General features: G+C 50.5%; 1 protein-coding gene across 1 annotated transcript in view; it reads right to left on the bottom strand.

Annotated features, from left to right (window-relative positions):
• Window positions 1-3268: 3268 nt before the first annotated feature.
• The window catches only part of ERGIC1 (endoplasmic reticulum-golgi intermediate compartment 1), a 103200-nt gene continuing 79717 nt past the window's right edge, over window positions 3269-26751 (bottom strand). Inside the window, exons 7-10 of the mRNA XM_036120326.2 lie at window positions 23135-23195; window positions 18641-18741; window positions 15992-16114; window positions 3269-5178 (exon numbers count right to left, since the gene is read on the bottom strand). Of these exons, the coding sequence (XP_035976219.1) occupies window positions 5071-5178; window positions 15992-16114; window positions 18641-18741; window positions 23135-23195 (393 nt within the window). The 3' untranslated portion in view covers window positions 3269-5070. The remainder of the gene's footprint in view (window positions 5179-15991; window positions 16115-18640; window positions 18742-23134; window positions 23196-26751) is intronic.

Below are 26751 nucleotides of genomic sequence, written 5' to 3'. Positions count from 1 at the left end.
TGGCTGAGCATTTAATGTCAGGTATTGTGCTAAGTTTTACAGATGTCACCTTATTTAATCTGGTAAACAATCCTCTGAATTGTTCCTTTTACAGGTGAAAAAACAGGTTCTGTGGGACGCCTGGGTGGCTCAGTCAGTTCAATGTCCCACTTTTGATTTTGGCTCAGGTCATGATCTCAGGGTCACGAAATCAAGTCCTGTCCAGCTCCCTGCTCAGTGGGGAGTATGATCCAGGATTGTCTCTCTCCCCCTCTGTCCCTACCCAGCCTCACGCCCACACTCCCACGCACACGCGTGTGCTCTCAAATAAATCTTTTAAGAAAAAAAGAACAGGTTCTGAATTTTGTTTTTAACTTTTTTTTTTTAAGTAGACTCCACACCCAATGTGGGGCTTGAACTCATGACCCTGAGATCAAGAGTCCCATGCTCTACCGACTGAGCCAGCCAGGTGCCCCAAATAGGTTCTGAATGAGACAGGAGCAGAGGATGAACGTGATCCACCATTAGATACTCAATATGCTTATTGTTATCTTGAAGCCAATAAAGATAATGATGAGATCCACAGTCATTAACATAGGAAGATGTCTATTGTGGAAAAGAGTAGACTACAAAATAATATGAACAGCATGATCCCATTCTGTTTATGGAAGGATACCACTACAATGTTAACAATGATTGCCTCTGATTAGTGGAATCAAGGCTCACTTTAATTTTTCCTTTTTTTCCTTTCTGTTCTTTTTTGATTTTCCTCCAGTGGGGCCACGAGCATGTATTATTTGTGTAATTAAAATGTTTTAAGGGCCTTACATTTTTTTTTTAAAGATTTTATTTATTTATTTGATAGAGAGAGGGAGAGAGGGAACACAAGCAGGAGGAGTGGGAGAGGGAGAAGCAGGCTTCCTGCTGAGCAGGGAACCTGATGTGGTGCTTGATCCTAGGACCCTGGGATCATGACCTGAGCTGAAGGCAGACCTTAACGACTGAGCCACCCAGGCGTCCCGAAGGGCCTTATATTTTTAAGAGGATCCCCAAATGTTCAATTTAGCTTCCCTTGTAGGCTGTTTAAAAAGGAAGAAAACAAAAACAAACGTACCCTGACCACTTTCAATTTCCCCCTTTTTGGGGGGTGGGGTCAGTTCCTTCTTTGGAGGCGGATAAGATGCTCTTGGGAACTGAGGCAGAACCATACAATTCTTCATAACCCTGGAGTCAGGCAGACATGAGTTTGAATTCCAGCTTCACCACCTGCTGGCTGTGTGATGGAGAAAATTTACTAAATCTGTTTTGTCCTTTGTAAAAAGGAGGGAACACCCACTGGGTACGATGGCTGTGAACAATCATCACTCCTTGCCTGGAGCATGGAGAATGCCCAACCGTTGGTAGCTATTTCTACAAGAGAGAAGATAATAATAACTTATTTTGGTCAGAATAAAGTGCATGACCTCATCACTACATGACTGACCAAAGACAACTGCTGGGGAGAGAAAAAGGTCTTGGGGGAGTGTTCTCCTTCACACAGTCCCCCTCTCGCATTCCTGGACCAGGGCAGCTATCTGCTGGAGCAGCTAATGAGGCAATTTCTTAAGAAGGGATTAGGGCCACCGGTGGCCTGCCACATCGAGAAAATGTGTCTCTTTGTTTCTGGCAAGAATCAAAAACGAATCTGTGACATACAGTAATAAAAACGAACGACAGCTGCCACTTATAAGCACCACTGCTACATCCCACTTCTTCCCAAGCTTCACAACTGCTCTGTGGTACCAGCCCCCTCAGGCAGCATGGGCTGCGGGACTTGAGCAGCTCTCTTCTCTGATACACCTCTGTAACTTCACCTCCCGTGCAACTGCAACTCGTCCCCCCTGCCTGAGCCACCACAGCCCCTGACCTCTGACCCCCTCTATGAGTCTGTGCTCTAATTCCCGATTGAGAAATCCTCTTACACGAGAACGTTGTAATCTGCTCTTGGTTAGATAATGGAAAGAATTGGTTTAAGAGAGAAAGGACACATATCTTAAACGTTTTATGTCCACTTAAAAAACATTCACCAATCTTTTGACCCTGAAGCAGGGTTTTATCATTGAGAAACTGTTGGAGTTCTCCTTCACTTTCCTTGCATAAACCGTATCCTTACATAAATCAACCTGAGAGTTCCAGTTTTGGGTGACTTTAACGTGGAGTGAGAACTGAGACCCTTTCCACGTGAATGTGGAATCCTCAAGGATGTCCCCCTGCACCACCCTCCCCACCCCCCGCCCCTGCCCCAAGTCTTTTCAGTAAGGAGTCTTGCTCATATCTAATTCGGGAGCATTTTGAGGAAGGGGTGGCAACCCGCTGTTATCAGGTCTCTGCAAAGTATACAACTTAGTTGGACTAGATTTTTTCATTTTTCAATCCTATTTCACTGGTTAGCTAAGTCTCAGCATTACAGCATAAAGCACAGCTGACATAAACAGGTTTGGGAACACATGTCTGACTACCAGTAGGCATATTACTCTTGACCTCTGGCTCTGAGGGTCACGGTAACTCTAGTATCAGGATGTTAATGAGAGAATGGGGAGAATCAGTGAAGAGTTTCTTGCAGACTGGTTCACTCCCACATTCATTCCTGATTGAATGATCCACATTTGTGCTGTTCCAGGTGAGGGCCTCAAAGGACTGGACAACAGGATGGTAAATAGCTGTGTAAATCTCCTTCTCATAGCTGATGATGGTCTCCCTTTGCTGAGCTGAAGGCTGAACAAGGAATGCCAGATCCTTGGAAATCGAGAAGAGTTTATGATAAACACTTCATTTATGCAGCCTTGGCTCAAAGCTATGGGAAAACATGTCAGCCCTGTTCTCAAAGATATTATATCCTATTCAGAATACCTATATGAAACTTCCATTTTTGAAGATTTAACACGTACCCCTTTTCTGCATACATGAACTCGTTCTGATCCAGTATGACTTACTTGCACATATCATAGATTTAATTTCGACAACAGCCCCATGAGACTGTTTTATTACGCTCCCCATTTTCACCTGAGAAATAAAGAGGCACTGAGTGGTAAGGACCTGGCCTGGGTCTACCCAGCTAGAAACTGGCAGATTCAGGCATATTCTGTAGGGATTCAATAAAGGGCTGGCTCCAAGGGGTCTTGACTTTCGGATCATCCTCACAGATCCTTTCCACATTTCTCAATTTTTCTCCTCTAGAATTAAATTCCATTCTGACTGTGATCCCAGCCTCCAGGCTAGTCAGCCTCAAGTAGAAAGAAACACACATCAATACTTCTGAAAATCAGCCTTTTAATCTATTTGAGCCCAACGAGTGGGGAAAGAACTAAATCATTTTCCCCCCTTGAGATTGTTTATAAGAATAATGGGTCAGAGGTGTCTCTTCCATAGGAAACTGACATCCCCATGTCCTCAAGAGTTTGTTTGTTTTTGTTTTTTTTAAAAGCATAGAAGTGGAATTTCAACTCATGTGCATGCCACACATTTCCGCACCCCACCCTGCCCACCCTCTACAGGTGCAGGTATTCACACACCAAAGAGACTCCTTTCGGTAACTGGGGAACAGAATATGGAAAAAAAAAAATCCATCCAAGTGGCCACAGATACCAGAGATAACCAAATGCAGTTTACACTCACAACATCAGTCGACTCATATGCAGAAGGGGACACTTTTCTAATTGGAATCCAGAGCCAAAAATTACAAATGGCAGAGACTTGAGCTATCCATATAGATAATTTAAAAACATCCACTGGACACTCCCCTTAATTACAAAAGTATGCAAACAATCTTGATATAAATGGAAAACAGGCAGGCAGCTTTCTCCCTGGGACACAAGGGCATACCTAAAATTCCCTGGATGGAATCCAGGCCTGGACCATTGCTGCTCCCTTTCCGGACTAAAGGGGAAGGAAGAGGGTGAGCAGCAGGGGAGGGACCCAGCTTAGGAGCAAGTGGGGAGACCATGGAGCTGCCCTAGGGACCAGAAACATATTGTGTTGGTGTGTGGCCCCTGATGGGGGAACTCAGTGGCGAGTGGGCCACTAGTGAGCTGCAGAGAAGTCTGAATGCTGTGCACCCCTCGGGAGCCTGGAAGATAGCTGTCCAAAGACAGGAGAAGGACTGCTCTGCTTTGCTTCCCCCACCAAAGGCCTTGGGACTGATGGCAACTGTGTGGGAGGCGGTGAGACATGATTATTTTAGTGCTGCGGAGAAGGATGCTTTCTGTCTGGACCTAAGTGCACAAACCACGTCTGGTGTTCAAAGGATGACTCCCCAGTTAAAACCAGAGCCTCCACCAAGAGATGCTGTTGCCACACAGCACAGGGGCTGAGGCACGTTGGTGGGGGGTTCAGAGAAACAAGGGGGAAGAGAGGAAGGGGAACTCGCCACCTGCCCAGTTTCCAAGGGGCAGACCTGAGTCCACCACTGCTACCCAACAACCGGGCATCTGCTTCTCAGGAGAAAAAGAAATGGGTGGGGGTGAGGGACTTGAGCCCGGTCTCTGGGATGGGCGAGGAGGGATAGAGCAAAAGCGAGGGTTCCATCTACGGCGCCACATCTCAGGGGCTCGCCTGGGAAGTACCATCCTTTGTTGAAGGCGCCGAGTGGAGGCACCTTTGGGCAGTGTGACCCACAGCGGAGAGCCCTGGTCTGTGGGCTGGTTGCCCAGGGGAGAAACCAAGTGATTGGTGCCTCCAAATGGTGGGAGCTTCAAGATTGTCAAAGCCTGGCTGAGAGCTGGTCGACGTGGATCCTGGGCTGTTCCCCTAAGAAGGAAGGGACTGCAGCCCTTCCGGGAGTGGTCCCTGATATCCCCGAACCCACCCTGCCTGACTCTGGTCTTGGGGCTCCCCAGGAAAAGGGCACCACAACTTCAGGCAGTGTAATTCACCTAAAATTAAAGATGGAGAAAAGAGGTAGCTGCAAAACCGTGAGCCACCCCCTACCACCCCCAACCCCCACTTTGGGACGCAGCCAGATCCTGGACCAGATAAGAGGGCAGGAGGAGACAGGGTGCTGGAAGCAGGGCTGGCGGTCTCCCTGGGTCCTCGGCCACTGGGCCGGGTGGGTTGTCAATGCATCTTGCCCAGCTGGATCTTCTTCCAGGCCTCCGAGGCTGTGAAGATACAGGAGTCCAGAATGCCGGCCACAGTGAAGGTCCCACCGATGATGGCACAGATCTGAAAGGGATGGTGGTCAGAGGTCAGTGCTAGATGGAGCGCCAGGTCAGACCCCTCCCAGATCACGAGACGATGAGCTGTGCAAGTACAGACACTCTAGCAGGGTCTGGAACATATGCAGCTCAAAAAAACCCCTTATTGGATGATGAATTTAATAATAATAAAAGTAATCATTATCAGCTCCTTTAAATCCCTTAATCACCTTCTGAATGAGGAAGGGGATTATTAGACCCATTTCATAGGTGAGGAAGCCAAGGTTTAGTTAGGTAAGTAAGTTCACACAGTAAATAGCAGAGCTGTGACTTAAACTCAGCTATGTCTTCACCCTCGAGCCTGTGGTTTTAACTTCCACTCTAAACTTACCAGATTTTTACAATCCTGTTTACAGATGAACAAATGGAGGTTCAGAAAGTCAGTGGCACTGGCCCAAGGCCACACAGCCAGGAAGTGGCAATGCTGGGACTTGAACCCAGATCAGACAGGTCCAGGCCTCGTGCTGCCTGTGACGGGGATCTGGGAGGGGCTGAATAGGCAGCACTGGCCTGGATGGACTGGAGTGAGAAATCCCTCACTCTCAGAAGCTTGCACTGTAGCAGGGGGATGGGTAGTAATCACATAATCGTAACAACAAATGCAAAATTACAAGCAAGGCAAGTGCTACAGAGCACAGGGGGCCTATGCTGCTACCAGAAAGCTTATGTTAGGGCAGAGTTTCTTATGGCAGTATCTACTTTGGGGACCAGAAAATTCGTTGTCGTGGGAGGGCCGTCCTGTGTGCCGGGGCATGTTGATTAGCAGCCTCTTGGGCCTCCACCCAGGAGGTGCCAGGAGTACCCTTTCCCTCCTGCCGTGACAACCAAAATGTCTCCAAATGCTGTCACATGTCCCCTGGAGGTGAAAACTGCCCCCTAGTGAAGAACTGCTGGAGTAGGGGGGACGATAAGGAATGTCACCTGCTGCATGTCTGTAGCTCATGACTTCCTACATGACGAAACAGAGCTCACATAGCACTTTCTCTGTGCCAGGCAGGGCTTGAGAATCCTCCTCTCTCCCAAATCCCCAGGCCAACCTTAGGAAGTCCTACTCTTATACATATGTGACAGCCAAGGAAACTGAGGCACAGAGACACTGAACCACTTGAATAATGCCACAGTCCTTGGTGGTCAAACCGAGAGTTCAAAACTCTGGAGTCTGTACTCTTAACACGACACTCTGCTGCTTCTCAAGCATGAAGCTTCGCCACCGAACTGAACGACTAACTTCGCTTCGAAGTTGTCGGGACTCCACTTGTGACATACCGAAGTCATGCTATGTTTTACTCAAAATTTTCTGGCCTACCTATCGGTTGCTTTCTGGTTCCATAAAAGAATCAAAGTATAGATGATGGCAGATCAAAGAAGTTCACAGAAGGTTTGAAGGGCAACTTTAAATGTATTCTGCCTCTCGAGTGCATACGTTATGCCATCCACAAGAACCCCTACGACCTGTCACCCGTGTGCCATGCCTCAGTCATGCACCCACGTGAGGCCCAGACAAGGAAATCACTTTTCCAAGGTCACACAGCAAGTGCGTGGCAGAGCGACGTCTGTCTGCCTCCAGGGCTCTCACTTCTTCCCCCCCGCTACAGTGAAGGAGCACTTAGATGACCACAGAATGCAGAGGAAGCCCAGTTGAGCAGTCCCAGAGGGCTCCCAAGACCGCCCCGGAGGCACCACTGGGTGGCCGGCCAGCCGCTGACACTCGACCACTGGAGGACTCTGAGAGACGGCGGTGCCTTAATGGACCCTCGGTGCCCAGCGGAGGAGGCCAGGAGACATAGCGGAGGTGAGAGGGAAGTGCAAATCGAACCAGGGTTTATTTTTAAAATGATATTTCCACGAGATGAGCTAAGCAGAGGCCTGTGAGGCCCGCGACAGACAGAGCAGGGCTGTACGGACGGGCTGTAAGTGAGGCAGCTGACATTCCAGTAATAACAGCCCCCCAGGGAGTGAAGAGGATGGGGGGCACTGGGGGGATTATCATGAAGTGTTCTCAGCAGGCAAGGCCTCTCCCTGCCAGCCTCAGAGCATGACGCAGGGGCACTTCTCAAGGACGATGACGGCAGGGGAGCTGGTTTATTTCGGCAAAGTGGATCAGATGATGGGAGATTTTACACCACAAAATGCTTTTAGAGCTTGGATCAGAGAAGAGGAAATTGTGACTTAAGTGCAATGGAGCAAAAAAAAAAAAAAAAACAACCCACATAGAGACACGCACACCCCACCTCCTATATCTACACACACACACACACACACACACACACACACACACACACTTTGGAATCCGAGCGTGCCTATGATTCACAAACACCTGGCGCCTAGTCTGAAGCCTCCATTTCCTGGGCCGGCCAGGAGCCGGAGGAGACAACACATGCATTGAGGTACACAAGAAACACAGCTGCGGGGAAGCGGGGGCCCTGGGGCACGCAAGCCACTAAGCCACTGACCCCATCCGAGTGAGCTGCTGTCAGCCTGAGCCCAAGGAGGCCCTGTAGTGAGCTCCCATGTGCATCTCCAGATCCCACCCAGCTCAGCAGCACATCTCCCATTATCCGACATCTGTCGAAGGTGCTGGTCACCGGTCAAATGAGGGGAATTTCCGGCACATTCTGGGGTGGGGCGAGGCACCTCAAAAGCTGAAAGAAACCTAGCAGCCTGCTTGATGCTGCTACGGCCCCTGCTTTCATCACTTTGCCGTCAGCCTGCTCGGCCTTCCTGACACACTCATAATCATAGGTGGTGACTGGTGTGAGGTGAAGCAGGGGTCATGAGGAGAGGGGTCCTGGGGTGCTCTCAGGCGGTAGTGCTCCCTGGATTCTGACATGTGGGGAGCCACAGAAACCTCCAACACCAGGAGGCGACCACATCCGGACTCTCTAAGGCAGTGCCTGTCATGGCCGCCTTGGGTCCTGAGAAGGCCACAGTTCCTACATCTGAGACAGGGAAATACATGAAGCTACGAGACTGCACCAGGTGGGGTGTCTGTCTTTGGACGTAGGCTGTACACTGGTGATGGCAAGGTAACAGGCTTCACCACATCTGTAGAGCAGATCTCAAGAACAGACTAAGGAAAGGGCTGCTGAAAGGGAGGATGGTGGCCTGGCACCTCGCTGACCCATGGGGATGTGCCAACATGAATACAAATGAATAAAAGTGAAGATAAAGCCAATCATACACCTCCTCACTGGACGTGGCGCAGGGGGCCCTGAGCAGAGTGGTGAGTGAGTGGAGGTGAGTGCTGGGAGGTCTGCCTGGCAGAAAGGGCTCAGCCTTGGGAAGCCGAGTCGTGGTTGTCACTCACTCACTTACTCTAGCCAGGGAGAGACTTTCTGGGTCTCAGCTTTTTTCATCTATGACATGGGGAAACCACCCCTACCCCTGCCAATTGTCCTACTGCGGGAAATGCCTCTGGAGCTCCCAGCACTTAGTAGGTGTTCAGTAAATGATACCTAATCTAATCTTGCAGTTGACCAGAAGGCTCTGACCTTGTTGCTAAGATCTGAGATGTTTCTAAGATCTGAGACCCACTCTAAGAAGAACAATGGGTAAAATACCACTTATTTCCCAGAGCCAGCCTCTGGGTCTCAATTTTCCTTTTTCCACCTGGCTCTTTTAGCTGAGAACAAGCCAATTCATAGAAAGACAGGACAGCAAAGTTGTCCTAGGCACCACATGCAGATTCTTTGCAGCGGCCCAGGTCCCAAGCACTGCAAGGGCCCATTCGGGATAGCTGAGACCTCAACAGGGTATTTCCTCAGCTAAGTGCCAAGAAGTGTTTGTGATGAAGCATATCCCTCGGGGGCAGAGTACCTAGGCCAGAGGTTGTTTCCATTCTTTGGCCAGTCAGGGAGCTCTTCAGTCTCCCCAAGACTCTACCTCAACCCTGAACGCCAAGAAGATATCAGAAGTTCCTGATACAAAGGTACTTCTGGCTGGGACCCCTCCTGTCATGTGCCCTTGTGTCATCCTTACTTCCCATACCTCTGTTTCTTTACTTTAAAAAATGGGAAGGCTAATCCTCAGCCCTCAGGACTGCTGTCAGATTGAATGAGTGTGTCACACACACCGCCGTGAATGCCAGTTCCCTTGCTCCCTCACCCCTGCCATGGTCTTGTATCCTGACCAGGCCCTGAAGCAGGGGGACAAGCTCAGGGGAGGGTGGTGAAGGAGCAGGGCCACTGAGTCAGAAAGGGCCGCCACAGCCAGGACATGCAACCCTACTCTGGTCAGCAGCCCTGGCTCTGGAAATGGAAACAAGGACAATTCGATATCCGGGCCCCGGTGGGCCTGAGAGGAGCGCATTACTTTGCTTTCATCAGAAGTCATCAATAATGCCCCTTTGTTCTTTAGCAGAGACTTCCTGCGGTTCTACCAGCTTCCCAACCTCCTACTATGGCTAGAATGAAGTCAGCTTCTCTACCTACCTTGAAAAGAAGGTGTGTATGTGTGTGCATGTGTGTGTGTTTCCCTTACAGTTTAATTGCGACTCTTAATTCCTTATAATATGGAAAGGATGTGTTCCAGCCGCACTGGCTGGAGAGCTGAATCCCTCTGTTGTTCCACCAACACGAATGCTTTCCCAATCCATCGCCCCCCCCGCCCCGTTTACTTTTCCACAGTGGGCAGTGGAGAAGCACGACACACACACACCAACACGGGGGTGGGGGTGAAGCCTGTGGACTCTGGAGTAAACATTCCTGTGGTCAGATCCCAGCCCTGCCACTGTGGCCAGGAAAGCCAGGTCACCCCTCCGAGCCTCAGTTTCTCTCATCTGTAAAATGGGGCCCCCCCTGTGAGGTCCACGATGACCTGTGTCTGGCTGACCGCTGTACCACAAATGCCTGGGAACTGTTCATTCACTGTCCTCAGCCAGGCAGCACTGCTTGAAAAGCTTATGGAAAAGGCACAGTATGAGGAAATAAATAATGAATCGGAGTCCCATCAGATGCCGGTGGCGGCAGACGGACTGGAGCCGCGGATGAGAACACCGAAGCCACAGCTTCGCAGGGGTGGGGGCTGTTGTGGGAGGGAAGCTGATGATGCCCGGGCCCTGGAAAAGTGGGGGAGGACAGGGTGTGGTGGTCTCCATCCAGTGGCATCACGCCTGCCAGACCCCCCACTCCCACCCTCTGGACAGGAGCCTGGTGGGAGAACTGAGTCCTCTCCCCACCACTCTTACAATGGCTGCAGCTGCAAGACACCCGCTCCCCTCCCCCAAAACCCACCCCGGGTGAGCACCTACTATGTGTCAGGCCTGAGCTGGCACTTTCTTCGGCCTTCTCACTCCATCTGTGCGAGTACTAGGGAAATGGGGTGACCCCCATTTCACAGATGGGGAAGCAGAGGCTCAGAGAGGGACAGACTTATTCAAGGTCACACAGCTACCTAAGACGAGGGTGAGGAGAATCCGGGTCTGGAAGGCTACAAAGGGCCTGCTTTTTTTCTGTTAGAGCCCCTGCTTCACCCCCAACCTGAAGGCTCCCCTCAGTCCCTGTCTTCATACACAGATGGCTTCTTTATATTTACTTTCTCAATTCTGTTAGGTTTTACATATCAAATGTCCTGAAGTAAGAGGACCCCATCAACAAAGTTGTGTGGTTGTAAAAATAAGTGTAGTTTGTAAAGGGAGCTCTCTCCATTCATTCCAGTATTCCTTATATGTCTCAGAATCTGTCTTTGAAAAGCAAGCACCGGGAGTTTCCATTGCAACTGAGAGATCTGTGTGCAGACCCAATTGGAGCAATCTGTCCCTGGTACACAACCTTCTAGAAGATCTAGCTCTGCTCAAACGTCTGGAAAGATTGGAACCAAAGTTTTTTACACATGTCCAGCCCTGAATAACTGAGCTGCTAATGTGGGCTCTGTGTTACAACTCACGTAATAGAAACTGTTGTGGTATGGGGGTGGACGGAGGCGTATACCCCACCATCCATCTGCTCAGTGTTTGATGCCTACTTATCACCTACCTGTGCTGCTCCAGGTCTGGAGACCAGAGATGACTAAGGCCCTGCCCTGTTTTCCTGGAGCTCATGGTCCAGGAAAGAGAGACACACCAAGGGAAGTCTGAGTAGGGGAGATTCGGGTCCAGCTACAAAGAGGGTCTCTTCCCTACTCATACAGCCTTAATGGGGCAAAACCTCCCCAGTTTTGTCTCTTCTCAGTTGTTTTTACTATCTCCCCCACACCCCACCTCCCACCCGAGTACCTGATGCCTTTTGTCTATGGCAAATCCTTGCAGGTGCCCAAATAGATGAGTGAAAGGTAATCAGATCTGGGCAGGAAAATTTGCAAACGACCAGACAACCAGTCTTAGATGGACAGCTGACGTGGGCTGGTTTTTTGTCGTTGCTTTGGTTTTTTTATGGTTTGTGTGTGTGACGGTCATTTTATCACTCATGCTCACAATGTCACCTGGTTTCCTGCTATAACATTTCCTCCCGACTCCCAGCAGGGAGTCACTGTAGCAAATCATCCTGGCGTCCCACCAAGGGCTCCATGGTTTCTGGGGACTCTGTTGCTGGGACATCTTCGAGAGCCTTTATTTTGGAGGATGGAGGCTCCCAAGCTAAGTGGTGGGAATGGGAGTGGGGTGGGGGATGTGACAGAAGCAGGCTCTGGGGTCAAGTCCCAGACTCGCCATTTAGTGGCTGTGTGACCTTGGATGAGTTTCTTTGCCTCTCTGGACCTCAGTTAATTCATATATAAAACAGGACTGATATCATCTACCTTGGAGGGTTCCTGGAACAGTTAAAGGAGATAATTATAAGATTAATGCTTAATAAGTGTAGCTATACGATCACTTCTTCAAGCAGCTGTCTCTTGTATATTTCGGTGTACCTACATCCAGGCTAGGCCTTGTGCTGGATGCTGGGGACACACAGGGGCATCAGACCTGGAGCTCATCATAATCAGGCCTGGCAATTATCAAGTGCAATCTAAAGTTTGGGGGATTATTTCACGGCAAGGAGCACCTGGAGGGCAGGGATTATGTCTAGTTCAGCTATCCCTGCTGCCCAATGGAAGCATGCCATTACCAGCTGGTACTTTTTGGTGGGCAAAAAGTGTCACTGCCAAACTGGCCCAATGTGGTACTTTCTGACTTCTGGCTGTTCCTCCCTTATGGAATAAAACACACAAGGAGAGTGATGTGACACCGCTGAAGTCATCCAGTCTGTCACCACAACGCACTTGAAGGCAATCCCAAAAAAGGGGCTCTGGCAAGTGGCAGGGGCAGGGGACAAATGTGTGTGTGTGGGAGGGGGCACTTTGAAAGGGATCACTTGCATGTTGTTAAATACCATCTGTTTATTCCTTTAGTGGTGGAATTTTCTGGAATAGCACAGAGCGGAAGTCTGAGCAACATGCCCCGGGTACCTAGAGAGAGAAGCCCCGTGCAGCCTGGTGGAGACTTCCGGGAGGAGGGATCCTCCTCTGTTCAGACTCGGGATGTCCAAGTCCTTTGCAGACCATGAGACCCTAGAGGGGCAACCTCGAATAAGCCAGGTACTTGATAGGTACAAATGCGTCAGGGAGGCCCCACCCGCCTCTCCCCTCCACACCCACACCCCCTTGAACGGCACCCCACCTCATTCCAGCCCACCCACAGCTGCCTCCGAAGCCCTGCAGCCGCCACATGACGACATCCTGGCCTCTGGCCTAAGCCCTCTCTTAAACAGCCCCCGTGAGGAGCTATTTGCAGAGGTCCCCATTTGGGGTTTGGGGGCTTTGCACACAAGTGTTTGATTTTAAAAAGAGAGAAAGAGAAGTCACAGCAGGTGCCTCCACTTCCATCCTGGCCCCACCCCGCGCTGCCAGGGCTCCTGGGGCTCTTTGTGCTGTGTGTGTCTGCATGCGAGCGTCATCCCCACATCTGCTGTCTCGTCTCGTGACAAGGGCCTTTGAAGCTCCACAATGACGCCATCTGCCAGGGACAGCCGGTTGGCTCACTTGGGGCTGACCCCCACGGTTGCCATGGCAACCATGATGGTGGCCCGGGGCCTTCAGAAACACCACCAGGCTCATGCTGTCAGGAGGTTCCCTCAGCATGGCCCGTGCTCGGGCAGAGGTGGACGGGGCTGAGATGGGGGCGAGGCTGATGGCCAAAGGCAGGAGGAGAAGGAAATGGAGTCATGGAGGTATCTGGCCTCTGGGTTACGAAGGACAGGCTCTTCCCCTGTGACTTCTTGGGACCTCCGGCTCTCAGAAGTCCACCCCCATCAAAAGAGGCCACGTGGCCTTCACAAACATGCCATTGTCGGGCACCTCTGCACATACTATTCCCTGTGCTAAGACCCTCTCTGCTTCACTCACCAGTCTAGAAAATGTCTCTGCATCCTTCAAGACCCATCTCTGGGTTTCCTTCTCCAAATGTGCCAAACCAAAGGCAGCTGTTGCTCACAGTGCCCGGTGCACAGCTCCAGTGGAAGCCCTGCTGGACGGGACTCAGGTCTCTGCGTGCTCACACCTCTTCCCCACCAGCTGAGACCAAACTCAGCTACCTCTGCTGCCCAGCACGGGGCCTGGCACGTGGTAGATTCTCGCAAAAGTTTAGCGAATAAATGAAGTTGCTTCATTTCTCAGCCACTTGCCAAGGGGTTTTCACACTCAGAGCCTCAGCTATGTGGCATATGGGAGCAAATAAGAAGGGGACATGAAGAGCCTTCTCAACCCTACAATGAGACACGGACAAAGGGGGTTTCTCTCTCACTGCCAATGCCGCAGACCCCAGGGCCTCTGAGAAGCGAACACACGGCACAAACACACCGACTTATGTCTTAGTCTCTGTCTTACTCCGGGTATGTGGTAGGAGCGCTGGGGTAAAACAAACAAACAAACAAACAAAAACCAAAAAGCCCAAACCATTTGGGGTGCTACCCTGAACGGCCTTGGGTAAAATTACTTGCTCACAAGTCCCCTGGCTTTTGGGTCAAAGGGTTTGTGCGTCACCCCCCCCAGCGGCTGACCCAATCTACCTGTGTACCAGATAGTGGATAGAGGTCCCCTTGCTGTGCGTCCTCCCGATCTCTATGGTGGCAGGTCTGTAATTTCTGCCAGCCTGATAGGAACAAACTGGGTCTTGTATTTTGAATCAAATTCCTCCAATTTCTAGGGAACTCGGGCATCTTTTCACGGCCAGTATGGTCTCTCCGATGGTCAAGTCCTCACCCATTTTTCTTTTTGGTCGTTTAACTTTTTCTTACTGGTTTGTAGGAATTCTCTCAATATAAATTCTGAAGATTATTCCTTTCTTGTACATGTGACAAATACCTTTTCCCAATCTGTGTCCGGTGTCTTAGCTTTATGGTAGGTGCCCTCTGTTGACCAAAAGTTTCAAATTTGTATGGAGTCAGAGAGTAGCGTAAGTCTGTTGTGAGGCTCATATAAGCACTAGGGTTCTGACACCCTTTGCACCCACATGGCTTTCTATCAGGCAAAGAGCTTCCCTTTGATGATGTCCTTTGAGTCCCATGAGGCCTGTGAGGCAGGCGGAGTAGGGCCTGTTATTGCTATGTAGTGGATCATAAGATGGAGACATTGTTGCGGACATCTGAACTTTTTGCCTCTTAATATCCACCCCTCTGTGTTCTAGTAACTGACCCCTGATTTTTCTCTTGAGGAACCCCACCCCTCACCCCTCACAGTCTTTGTCCTTGTGATCCAGCTGGGGCTGGTCAACTGGGATGCTCCTTTCATTCTCTAGGCCGCGAGGTTGGAATGGGAGCTCAGTGAGGCCAGTGACAGTACTATCCTATCCAGGACTCAGGTCAAATTACTGAGAAGGAGGCACTTTCTCTTAGTAAATTCTTTTTGAAAATGAAGCCAGTATAGAGGAAAACAGGACTAAAAAAATGTCTATTCTGGACAACATTTGTGCCTGGATCTAGCCATGCCTGAGGCTTACCTATATCAAGCCAGCTGGATGTGGGGTTCTGTCTTTTCTGTAACAGAGTTGTGACTAATACAAATCTAGTGAGAGCCAGAAATGAGAGATCCGGGACTAGACCCCCAATCTTGAATCATTTTTAAAAGTATGAAGAGGTACAAAAGCATAAGGACCTTTAAGGCCTCAGTTTCCAAATCTTTGAGGTAGGGATAATCACCCCATCTCCTCCACCTCAGCTGACTCTGGCTTATGAAACATCTCTGGGCCTCCTGGCTGAAGCAGGGTGCTGTAAGCCTGCTGTTCTGCCCCCAAGGACACTTTGAATGGGAGGCCAGGAAATAGCATCCTTGACAGAAATACTCAGCATCAAAGAAAAATGACATCAGCTTGAAGCTGCCCCAAAGAAAATCAGACTTGATGGAGACAACAGCAAAAAAAAAAAAAAAAAAAATGAAAAATCAAAGAAAAAAAGAAAAGAGAACAAGCAGGCAGGAAAGAAAGAAGAAACCTGACAGTACCAGTAGCTATAGTTGGAAAATAGACATGGGGAAAAAATGAGTTAAATCTTCACTGTAAAATTTCCACAGAAAAGGATAAACCCTGCTAAACCCATAAAAATAAGACACTGGAGAGAATCACAAACATCTCATTAAGCCCTACAAATATCTGCTTAACAAATTAAATTCATTTAGTGACATTCCTCTTTGGAAAATATTTTCTTGATGACATGCCATCGATATTGACATGATTCTGGTAACATTTCTCAGCATCCTAGGGATCACGACCTCCGTGTACAGCCCGAGATCCTAGCCCTGCGGGCTGCCTCCCCCTCCTTCAAGAACCAGCAGGGGTGCCAGGAGAAGGGGCGCATGGCGGGTGCCCCCCGACTCACCGTGGTGATGAACCTGTACAGAGGCTGCCGTCTCTCTGTGTACTTGACCGTGATGGGGCTAAGGTCATAGCGGAACCAGATGGCAGGGATGATGCGGCCTGTGTGGCTGTAGGCTACGTACTCCTGGGGTGGAGGAGGGGAGAAGGGGGACGTGAGAACCAGACACACAAACCATGGCTCATGGTGGGTGGGGGGTGGATTGCAGAGGGTCCTCTGGCGACCCACAACAAGGGGCCTTCTTCTCTCTCTTGCCTGGAGCTGGACTCCCCCAGTTCCTCTCACCCCTTCCCCTGAAGGCTCTGCTGTCCGCGGCTGGATGGGCAGCATTGCCGGGGACATTTTCAACTCTTTTGGCTGCTTGAACATTGACCATATGACCTGGAAGCAGCACCAGAATTGGAGAGCAGAGATGTAAAAGGACTGGTGTGATCTGGGCTACACCGGAGTAAAGGTCTATTTCCCCCTCTAATTCCTGGCCATGCAAAATCCATTCATTTACTCATTGTTTGCTGAGCACCTCTTGTGGGTGCTGGCTGCTGGGGACCCTGAGGGGAGGGATCTCTGCCCCATCCCCAGAGGGGGGTCACAGTCTGCAGAAGGAAGCAGATGTAGAAGACTATCCACAATACCGCCACATTGTCCATGCCGTGCCACAGAAGCCTGGAGTGCTGTGGGGGCCGGTGACGAATGCCCAACTCTCCCCAGGCTGGCTGGAAGGCTTAGTGAGGAGGGGGCATTCTAGGCCACATGTGACATCCTGAGGGGTGTGTGTGGGGGGGTGTGTGTGTAAGAGAGATGAGTATAAAGGCCATGTGGGGAGCGGGCATCTTCAAAGAAGGAACACACAGAACTGGAAAGACCAAGGGACCCTACCACAAGGCTTCCTGAGACAGCACTTGGCTGGCTGGGATTAAAAGGATGCTAATGAGCTGAATTAACATGTGTCCTCTCTGGTCTGGGCATTTGCTGTCTGGGCTATTCTCACTCATCCACAATAACTGTAGACCAGACTAAACCACAGGGGGTGCCCCCAGTCCCGAATGCTAGGGCCCACGCTCCGATGCTTCTCCAGGGATGATCCAAGACCTACCCGCCCTGATGGACTGCAGCTGGCTCTGACAGGCACGGCCCACTTTTTCCCAGGGCAGGCTGGGGCCAAGGCCGCAGAGAGAGCTGAGCAAGCTGTTCTGGCTGCTGGGTCTTTGCCAAAGCCTCAGGGGAAGGAGCCTTGGGCAAAACAAGATTAGCTTTCTCCAGGGAGAGCTGATGGGGCAGGGTGACTGTCTGGGTCAAAGCCCAGAGCGGAGGGATAGAGGAAAATAATGAAAAATAGCAGCGGTAGGTATTTACCCAAAGCCTCCTTTGTGAACAAAGCAGTTTTTAAAACATTGCCTCATTTGATAGTAATCTTATGAGGTGGGAACCATCCTTTTTACCAATGAGTAAACAGAGGCACAAAGTGGTTATTGACTTGTCCCAGGCCACACAGCTAGCGAGTGCCTGAGCCGGGTCTGCACCAGCAGTCTGCTCCAGCCCCACCTCTTCTGCTTGGATTAAACCCATATCCCAGCCCTTAGATGCAATCAGCACCTGACAGTTACACTGAGATGCCCTTCAAGAGACGGTGAGTAAAAGACACAGCACTCCCTTTGGAAAGTTACACCAGAGCATCAATCAGCACAGGGAGATCTAGGCAGAGGGACCTCAAGTCACCTGAGAGAGAGCAGCTCCCAGCCTGACAGACTCAACGGCCCCAGCTCAGGCTGAGTGGGTGATGTGAGCAAGAGGCCAGGCTCTGGAACCAGAGAAGAACTCGGTTCTAACCCCCACTTGGCCACTTCGTAGCTCTATGACCACCCCTCAGTGCCAAGACAGTGTCACTGTCCCCAAATCTGTAAAATGGGGACAATGACATTCCCAGTCAGAGCTGTCATGACTGAAAAGATGGTAGAGGTAGAGAGCTTAGTATAATATCCAACCCATAGTAAGTGCTCAATAAATGGTATCTACTCTATTATTATTATCAACTGTGCTAAACAACATATCACCTATCAGGGGTTCGGGCAGCTCTAGAACAGGAGGAAAAGGACAGTCCTGGTGATAAAGGGATCCACTGGGGTGTGCCTCAACTAGCGTATTGCAAGCATTCGTGTCCATTGGCAGGGTCATCTCCTGGGAAGCCAGAGGCCGTCTCAGCTTGAAAGGACTGTTAGTCATCCCATTCCGCGGGCTCTGACCATGCTCTGCTTCCCATCGAGGCCTACCTGCTTCTCCAGGACTTTGAGTATTGGGGTCCTAGGACATTCCTATTAACCAATGGCCATCTGGTGATTTTGGATACAGTGCTTGTACCCCAGGAGCGAGAACATCTGTTGTGTGTTGACGAGTCAGGGTCCTGAGTCTGAAGGGCTGGGGCCAGATGCAAGGCTCTTTCTCAACAGGTCACAACCCATCTCCTGGTTAGACTTCCTCCCCTTGATGCTGAGACTAGCCTCTCATCTTTACCCAGGGACAGAGCCTGGCCAGAGCAGCACCCCAGGAAAGGCTCCCTAAAGAGAACCAGCAGGAATGGCGCTCAGATACTTGTCACTTCTCCTTAGAGCCAGCAGAGGGCGCAATTGCACACAACTGGGCCCACGGACCGCGTACCTTGTTGGCCACCGTGTACTGGTAAGAGTACCGCTGCTTGCCGCTCTTGTCCTCATAAACCGTGGGCACGATCTTCAAGATGTAGTCGTGGGAGGCGAGAGCTGCAGGAAGGACACAGCAGGATGAAGCAGGGGGACAGGCACTGCCCAGCTGGCAGCTCTATGTCATTTCAACCCTAAACCTGCTCGGCATTGTTGGGAGGCTGTTTTCAAATTTTCATCACCAAACAACCCCTCTTCATTTTCTCTCTTTGGACACCAGGAATTGAGTGACTCCGTCTATCAGGATCTTTATTCCTGCACTGTATAGGATAATAAAATTCTGGAAATGACCCAAATGTCCATCAATAGGGCAAACATTGAAGAGTGGGTACTGGGAGAAGCCACTGTCCAAGCGGTATTGTTAAGTGAAAAGAACCAAGTTACAGAACGGCGTTAACATGTTTCCATGTACTGGGGGCAGGGAAGACTCACTCTCTCTATATGCATGAATATATAGAATTTTCTGGAAAGATACCCAAGAAACTATTAGTTTTAGCCTCTGGGGAAGAAGGCAGGATTTGATAAAGATCACATTTCATGGTGCATTCCCGGTCCTGTATGAATACTGTTGCTTTTGAAACAAGCTGGGTTTTAAGTTTTAAAAAGAAAGAGCCCACGATGGGGTGCCTGACTGGCTCAGTCGTTAGAACATGCAACTCTTAATCTCCGGGTTGTAAGTTTGAGCCCCACATTGGGTGTAGAACTTACTTAAAAAAAAAAAAAATTTTTTTATTGAAAAAAAAAGAGCCAATGAACCAGAGAAACTGCATTTATGAAGAACTGTTTAATTTCTTTCCTCATTTTCAATTAATGGGAGATCAGTTTTCCCTCCACCTGGCCCTGTCATATTGCACTGTAACTCTTACCCACCATCGCTGGACGGGGGGAGGCTGCAGAGAGCAGGGACCGAGCCTTACTCATCTCTTGTCCCAGAACCTTGCATAGGGCCTGGCACAGAGTGGAAAGTAGCAAGTGCTTACTGAATGAATGAACGGATGGAAGGATGGCTGGTCAGAGGCATGAATGGAAGAATAGATGAATCAGCTTCTGATAAGCATGAGGTAACCAGAATCAGATACTAGGCTGACAGAATGCTGGCCCAAAGCTGCCAAATAGCACCCAGGAAAGGTATGAATTCCCTTGGATCATGCTTCTGGGATGCTAAGAGAAGCTCAGTTATACTTGCCTTCTAAAATGTTGGGTCAGGGATCATGGAGTGAAAACAACACAGAAATTTAGTCTTTTGTGTTCTAATCCTGGTCTACTGGCTGAATCAGTTCTGAGTCCTTGGACTTGCTTGCTGTAAGAGGTTAGGGGATGCAGATGGCATTCATGGCCTCTTCCTGCTAATACTACATCTTTGTAAGGAAAGGGCAGTGCTTCCTGAACTGTCTTGAGACCTGACTCCTCTGAAAACCTCAGAAAAGCCCTGCAGCCTCAGGGAGAAGCCCATGAAGACCCCAACACCCCTCTGCTCAAGCCCGCAGTGGTCTTCGGGTGTCAGGAGCAGGAGAGTCACCCAGGATTTAAAAGGCAGACACTTGGGCCTCACCCCCACTCAATGGTTCCAGAGTGGGGCTCAGAATCTGCATTTTAAACCAGGAGCCCGAAGACCATACTTGAGATACAGTGCTCCAAATGCCCATCGCCCTAGGTTAAACACTTGAGGGAATGAAAGAGTGAAAGCCTTATGAAAATCACACCTGTAGTAGTTCTGTTAAAATTTGTACAAAATACAGATGATCATAAAGAGAAAAAAATAAAAACCACCCACAAATCCACCATCCACAGAAAACCATGGATTCACATTCTTGTGTGTAAACTGCTAGACTTATATTTATACATATATTTATGTTTTCTTAAAATGGCATCATACTGAACCCTTTTCTAAGAACTAAACACCACAGATACCATTTTAGGTCCAAGACACAGAAAGTAATAAGTTCCACTCTGTCTGTTTTATTTGCTGCAGTATCCCCTAGCACAGCGCCTGGCACACAGTAGGTGCTCAATAGATGTCTGCTGCCCGAATGCCAGTGAAGTTCTGACCCATCTGCACGTATCCCACAGCGCAGCCACATAAATGCACTCGACCCACCCCCCGTGGCTAGACACACTGACACTGTTCCTCATTTTCACTGTTATAAACAATGACCTAATGGACATTATTTTCCTAAATCTTTGCACACTCTCTTAATTATTTCCTTAGCTTACTCTTCTATGAGTAGAAACGATGACTCAAAGGCAATGACCATTTTTAAGGCCTTTGATACAATTTGCCAAATGCCCACTGGAGACACCGCGCCTAATTCCACCCACGTGGACTCCTTGTCAGTGGATCCCTCCTCGGGGCTGCTGGCTCCGACCTGATCCAGGCAGGCCCACATACACTTTATGCTCGCAGCCTCCCTCCCTCCTAACATCTTGTTATGGAAAAATTCAAACACATGAAAAAATGGGGACTCCCATAACGAACCCCCCTCCCCACGCTGGTCTCCCATTCCCCAGTTTCAGCCATTAACAACACACGGTCGATTTTGCTTCCTCCCTACCCCATCATTCACCCTACTCTGTTTTATCTGGAAGCAAATCCCAGACATCACATCAATTCATCCAAAAATATTTTAGTTATGTCTCTATAAAAGATAAAGACTCTTAAAAAAAATCAAAACACAACAACCACAATGTCATCATCACCACGGCTAAAACATCCACAGTTACTCCTCAGTATCTGCAAAGAAAGTGGTCTGTGCTGGAAGAAAAATCGGTTACTAGAAGTGGGAGTTCCTTTAGATAAGGTGGTCAGGGAGGGCCTCTTGGAGGTGGTGGCATTTGCACTGAGACCTACATGACAAGCAGCAGCCCTCACTGGGAAGGTCTGGGAGCAGAGGGGGCAGCAAAGGCAAAAAGGCCCAGCAGGGAGGCCAAGCTGGAGGGCTGAGGGAATGAAAGCCAGCCCTACCCTTGGCTGCTTGTTGTCTGATCTAATGCATTTTCTTTCCACGGAAGCCAGCCTGAGATGGCTCTCCTCATGAGCCCTAGAGCAGGCAGGGTTTTCTGCCCAGACGCTCTACTGGTTGACACCGTCTGGGTCCTTCCGAGCTCAGTTCTGTGTCAGTATCCGAGCCAACTGCGAGCGGGTGTGGACCACCGCCTTGGGGCGACGTGGGCCCTTCCACAGAACTATACCAACATCAACAGGGGAAGGATCATCTCCCTCTGTCAGAATCACACATCTGCATGAAGACAAGGAGGCCCCGCCGCGTGTTCCTACGCCGCTGGAGGCGGCGCGAACGGCCCGCACCCAAGGGAAAGCAACGGGACAAGGGAAAGCAAATACCATAAAAATCGCAAGCATTGCCGTGATGGTAAAAGACTAGGAACAGACATTTTCCACGAGACGAGAAGGCCTTAATAAAGCATGTCAGAGTGCTAGATGGGCAGGCACGCCTCCGTCACCACTGGAAACACTGTCCACAAACCGTGGTCACGTAAAAATGCCACGGACAAAAACCAGAAGGTAAACTGTCGTCCACTGGCTTTGAGACGATGACTTCTGCTGATGGCTGAGGGTTCACAGGGACATGGAGAAATGAAAAGTGTGATTTGTTGAGGGTGGGGGATCGCTCATGGAGAGATGTTTTCTTTTGCTTGAATTTCTGACCATCAGAGAGCAGAATGTATTTTAAGAAACAGTGAGAAAACCCTTGTGGATAAAAAAGGTGAGCTCAGGTGAGGAAATAAGGAAAGTTAAGGTCACCTGTGCCGCAGGATCCAGGGGGTGGATCCATTTAAGCAGACAGGTCTCCTGGACCCATTCTGTGCACGCATCCAAGGCCCTGTGTGTGCACACGTGCGTGTGTAGGTGTGCAAAAATTCATTAGATCAGGCCACAGACAGGTGTGCATAGGTGTGTCAGTGTGTAAAGACACGGAGCCCTCCTTAGTTGGGACCAAGGTGCCAGAGAGCTGAGCGGGTGGAGGGCTCAGGGAGGGGGCATTCATGGGTGGGAAGGGCTCCAGCCCGAGGAGAGTGTGGGGTTGGGTGGGCGGCCCAGGTGGTCAGACCCGACTGGGCCACCCTCAGCGCTGTTCTCACGGTGCCTGCCGCTGGAACTAGGACGAATTCGGGCTCCGCCATGGCTCCCTGCAGGATCTTAGGTGATTATCTCAACTAAGAACACTTCGGCGGCAGTAGTGATAACAATAATGATGATAATAGCTGGTACTCACTGAGCTCTTCTGATGTGCCTGGGGCTGTCAGATCCTTTCCCCAGGGAGGGTGGGGACAAGCCACTCACCTCCCCTTGGCTGTCAGATAGGGCTAATTCCACCTTCCTCACAGGCCCGCTGTGGGAAAGGAGCATTCACAGCTGGGCTTACAGTGAGTGCTTGATACGCGTTCCCTTCTTCTCCCCCTCTCCCTGTTCCCAGTTGAGATATGGGATACGTACGGTTGGAGGTGAGTCTGTCTGCTCCCCCGAGAGCGTTGAAAGCTCCGTGGACATTCTGGACCTGTGGAGAAGCACAGCAAGGGGACTGACCCCAGGATGCCACTTCCTCTGGGCCTGGGCCTGGCCGCGCGAGGGGATGGCCAGGTGCAACCTGGTGTAGGGACCTTACCCAGCGTGGTCTATCTCATAGAGAAGCTGTAGGGAGCAAGAGACCGACATAGCCCAGGCCTGGCACGTGGTAGGCACTAGCCTGCTTCCCATCTTGGGCCCCTGTAATACACCACTCTACCCTGCCGTACTCCTAGTCATCTCATTTAGTGCCCCTAATGATGTACTGTTGAGCCCATTTTACAGAAGAGCAAACCAAGGCTTGGAGAAGTGCTGAAGCTTGTCCAGTGTCACACAGCTGATAAATGGCTGAGCCAAGCTCCAAATTCAGGTATCTGACCTCAAGCCTTAGCTCTTTCCATTAAGCCACTTTGGAAGTACAAGTAAAGGTGGATCTGGGTTCCGGCACGCGCCTCCTTAGATCCCCTACAGCCTTCTGAGGCTCCAGGGCTGCTGGCCTCCTACTGTATCTGCTGCAGAGAACATACAGCAGCTGGGAAGAGCCCTCTCCTCACGGCAACTGGCCCCGGAAAGGGCCTGATGTAGAGTGGGGCCGAGGGCCACATCCTCCCTCTTCTCTGAGGATGAGGGGAAACCATGTCAGCTACAGGAAAATCTAAAGCAGGGCAAGGCATGCCTGGTACATGGGGCATGCCACCATGGGTATGGTTAACAGGAGCTGCCAAGCTAGTCACCCTGGAGGGCTTCCTGGAAGAAGAGACACACTAAGATCTATAGGAAAGTGGAAAGTTAATCAGGCAAGCAGCATTTGTGAAGCATGACCCCGGAGACCAAGGAATAAACAGAAGCCCGTGTGTCCCCAGGGGAAGGGGGTGAGGTAGGTAGGGACAGGCTCCTGCAGAGAGGGCCACTTCAGGAACAGTGGGAAGGAGCTGGGTGACCTGGTCCTTGATCCCTGTCTCAGGTGGCTGATGTTTATTGAGCACTTAACAGAGCTGCACACTCTTAACAAGCCCAAAGAAAAGGGAAATTTGTCCAATGCTGCCTTAGGGAAGGACAATCTGAACCCAAGAGGATGGTGGTTATGGAGAGGAGAGCTAGAATGTTCCCTCCCATAGTCAATGTGTCATGGTTTTATCTCACATTCATTTGTATGATCATGTGATTAACTTTTCTTTTCCCCTCTAGATTGTACGTTCCACATGGGGAGGGACCATGCTCGTCCTCAGCAATGTGCACAAGGCACATAATGTTCATAGCAGGAGCTCAATAAATATTGGTTGCATGGATGATGGATAATGGATGGGTAGATGGAACCTCAGCTAAGTTTTTGTTTTCATTTAAAGAAATTCCTATTTTGCCCATAATCATGACCCGGCAGAAGGCTGTTTCTGTCTTGTTCAGCCAGCGGCCACATAGCAACACAAGACTGTCCCCTCTCCTCCCTGTCTGTCCCCTTCCTTTCCCCCTGCTGCCCTATCTCCCCTGGCCCTGGCCGCAGCCCTTCCCTCACCTCCAGTCTGGCCTCACGGCCCATCTTCCACGCGGCAGGTGGGTGCTCCAACACAGCAACCTGCCCCAGTCAGCCCCACCTGCCCCACCTGCCTGAATCCCTCGCCCCCTGTAGAACTCAGCTCCCTGCTCCCCTTCAGGGACTCTTCTGCACCCTCTCCAACTCTGAGGAGCACTCACTTCCCAGGCCTTGTTATAGAACATCATTCTGGTCATGTGGACGTCTGCTGACCCATTTTTTCTAAGAGGAACCTTGAGGGCCTTTTATATGAAAATGACCATCTGCATGTATCATAGAGTTGAAGATGTGTGAGATACCCCTTGCCCATGAGACTTCCCTGTGAGGTTGACCAAATCCTTCTCACCTTTCAGGGGCTGGCTTACATGTCACCTGCGAGGTCACCCTCCTCTGGGAAGCCCTCCCTGACTTCCCAGGCTAGGAGGAACCCTGCCCCTGCTCCCATATCACTGCCCAGAATCCCATGCCTCTCTTGTCCTTAACCCTCCTTGTCCTATATGATCATGCTTATTTATTTGATCTCTTCTCCTGAGAGCAAGAGTCCTGTATCACTTACCCATCATGTAACCCCAGGGCCTGGCACAGAGCAGAAATTTCAAGATCTGATGAATCCATGACTGTATGAGGCACAGTAATGGAAACCTGGGGCCAGACATACCTGGTTTCTTATAAGCTGTGTGACCTTGGGCAAGTTACTGAATCCCTCTGAGCCAGTTTCCTCATCAGGAACAACAAATGCCATCCAGCACCCTTAAGGGAGTCTTTGTGAGGATTAAACATGGGGTCACCTGTAACGTTGTTCTCTAGGTAAGAAAGAGCAAGCTTCCGGCGTCCAGAGTTCCCAAGTGGAAGGAGTGTGGCCTGGTACAAAGACTGGGCTTGAATTCTGGCTGTGCAGAGCCGAGTGACCCTGGACAGTCTTCCCCTGGGCACACTGGAGTTCACAGTGACTTTTTTCCCAGGGCTGCGGTGAGGATTTGCCGAGCTGGTGGGTCTAAAGGCAGCTCGGGCACTGCCCAGCGCTTAGTATACGGAGGGCCTGCCGCCCACCACCTGCCTGTGATTTGTCAGCTCCTGTCCCACTGGGGGGTGGGGACCACCCCACATTCTGTCTTCTCCATGGCTGTGTGAGCATGGCTGCTTTGTCTTGCAGGGCCTGGTGCAGAGTTAGGTTACAGAGAGCAACAACAGCGGTAAGAGCTCATTTCCTTGACTGCTTACCCTCTGCCCGGCACTGATCTAAGGGCTTTATGTGCAGGAATTCATTTTATCTTCCCTACAAGCCTCTGAGGCAGGTACTATTTACTGTCCCCATTTTACAGACGAGATAACTGAGGCTCAGCAGGACTAAATCATTTGTTCAAGGTCACACAACTAGTACGTGGTGGAGCCAGGACTTGGATCTGGAAAGGCAGGCTGGGGAGCCAACACACGACGACCCCGAGTGGAGAGTTGGGGGGGGGTGGTGAACCCTGTGTGAAGGGAGCCCACAGTCGCAGGGCAGGCTGTGCTTCACCGAGTGTGTAGGCAGGGAGTCTGGCTCACGGCACCCACGGCGGCCAGGCCTTCTCTGTTCCCAAGCCCTGTCTCCAAGAGGAAGAGCTCTGTGGCCTCCCAAGGGACTGGACAGGTGATGACTGGCCCCTCAGGCTGGGCCCAAGGTGCCCACAGGGAGAGCAGCAGAGGTGATGTGGAGTGGAGAGAGGAGGTGTGAGAGTGTGCATGCGCCTGAGGCGCAGTGTGCGCTCCGGAGGGCTCACGGGGGACGTGGTGCCCGAGGTGCGGCCCGAAGCCAGACTCTTGATGCAAACTCAGACTCTGCAATGGACTGTACCCTCCCCGTGCCTCAACTTCCTCACCTGTAAAATGGAGACAATAAAGTACCCACCTCTTGGGCTGCTAAGAGAGTGAAAGAAGGTCATGCTTATAAAGAATGGTGCTTGGCAGGCCCACATGAGTGGGGCAGTGCGGGCAGGAGTGTGTATGTGAGCTGTTCCAATGTGGGTGAGTCTGTGCG

Source organism: Halichoerus grypus, chromosome 2 (genome assembly GCF_964656455.1).
Source record: "Halichoerus grypus chromosome 2, mHalGry1.hap1.1, whole genome shotgun sequence".
NCBI lineage: Eukaryota > Metazoa > Chordata > Mammalia > Carnivora > Phocidae > Halichoerus > Halichoerus grypus.
The sequence above is the reverse complement of the archived record's forward strand: the minus strand, read 5'-3'. Positions and strand labels throughout refer to the sequence as shown.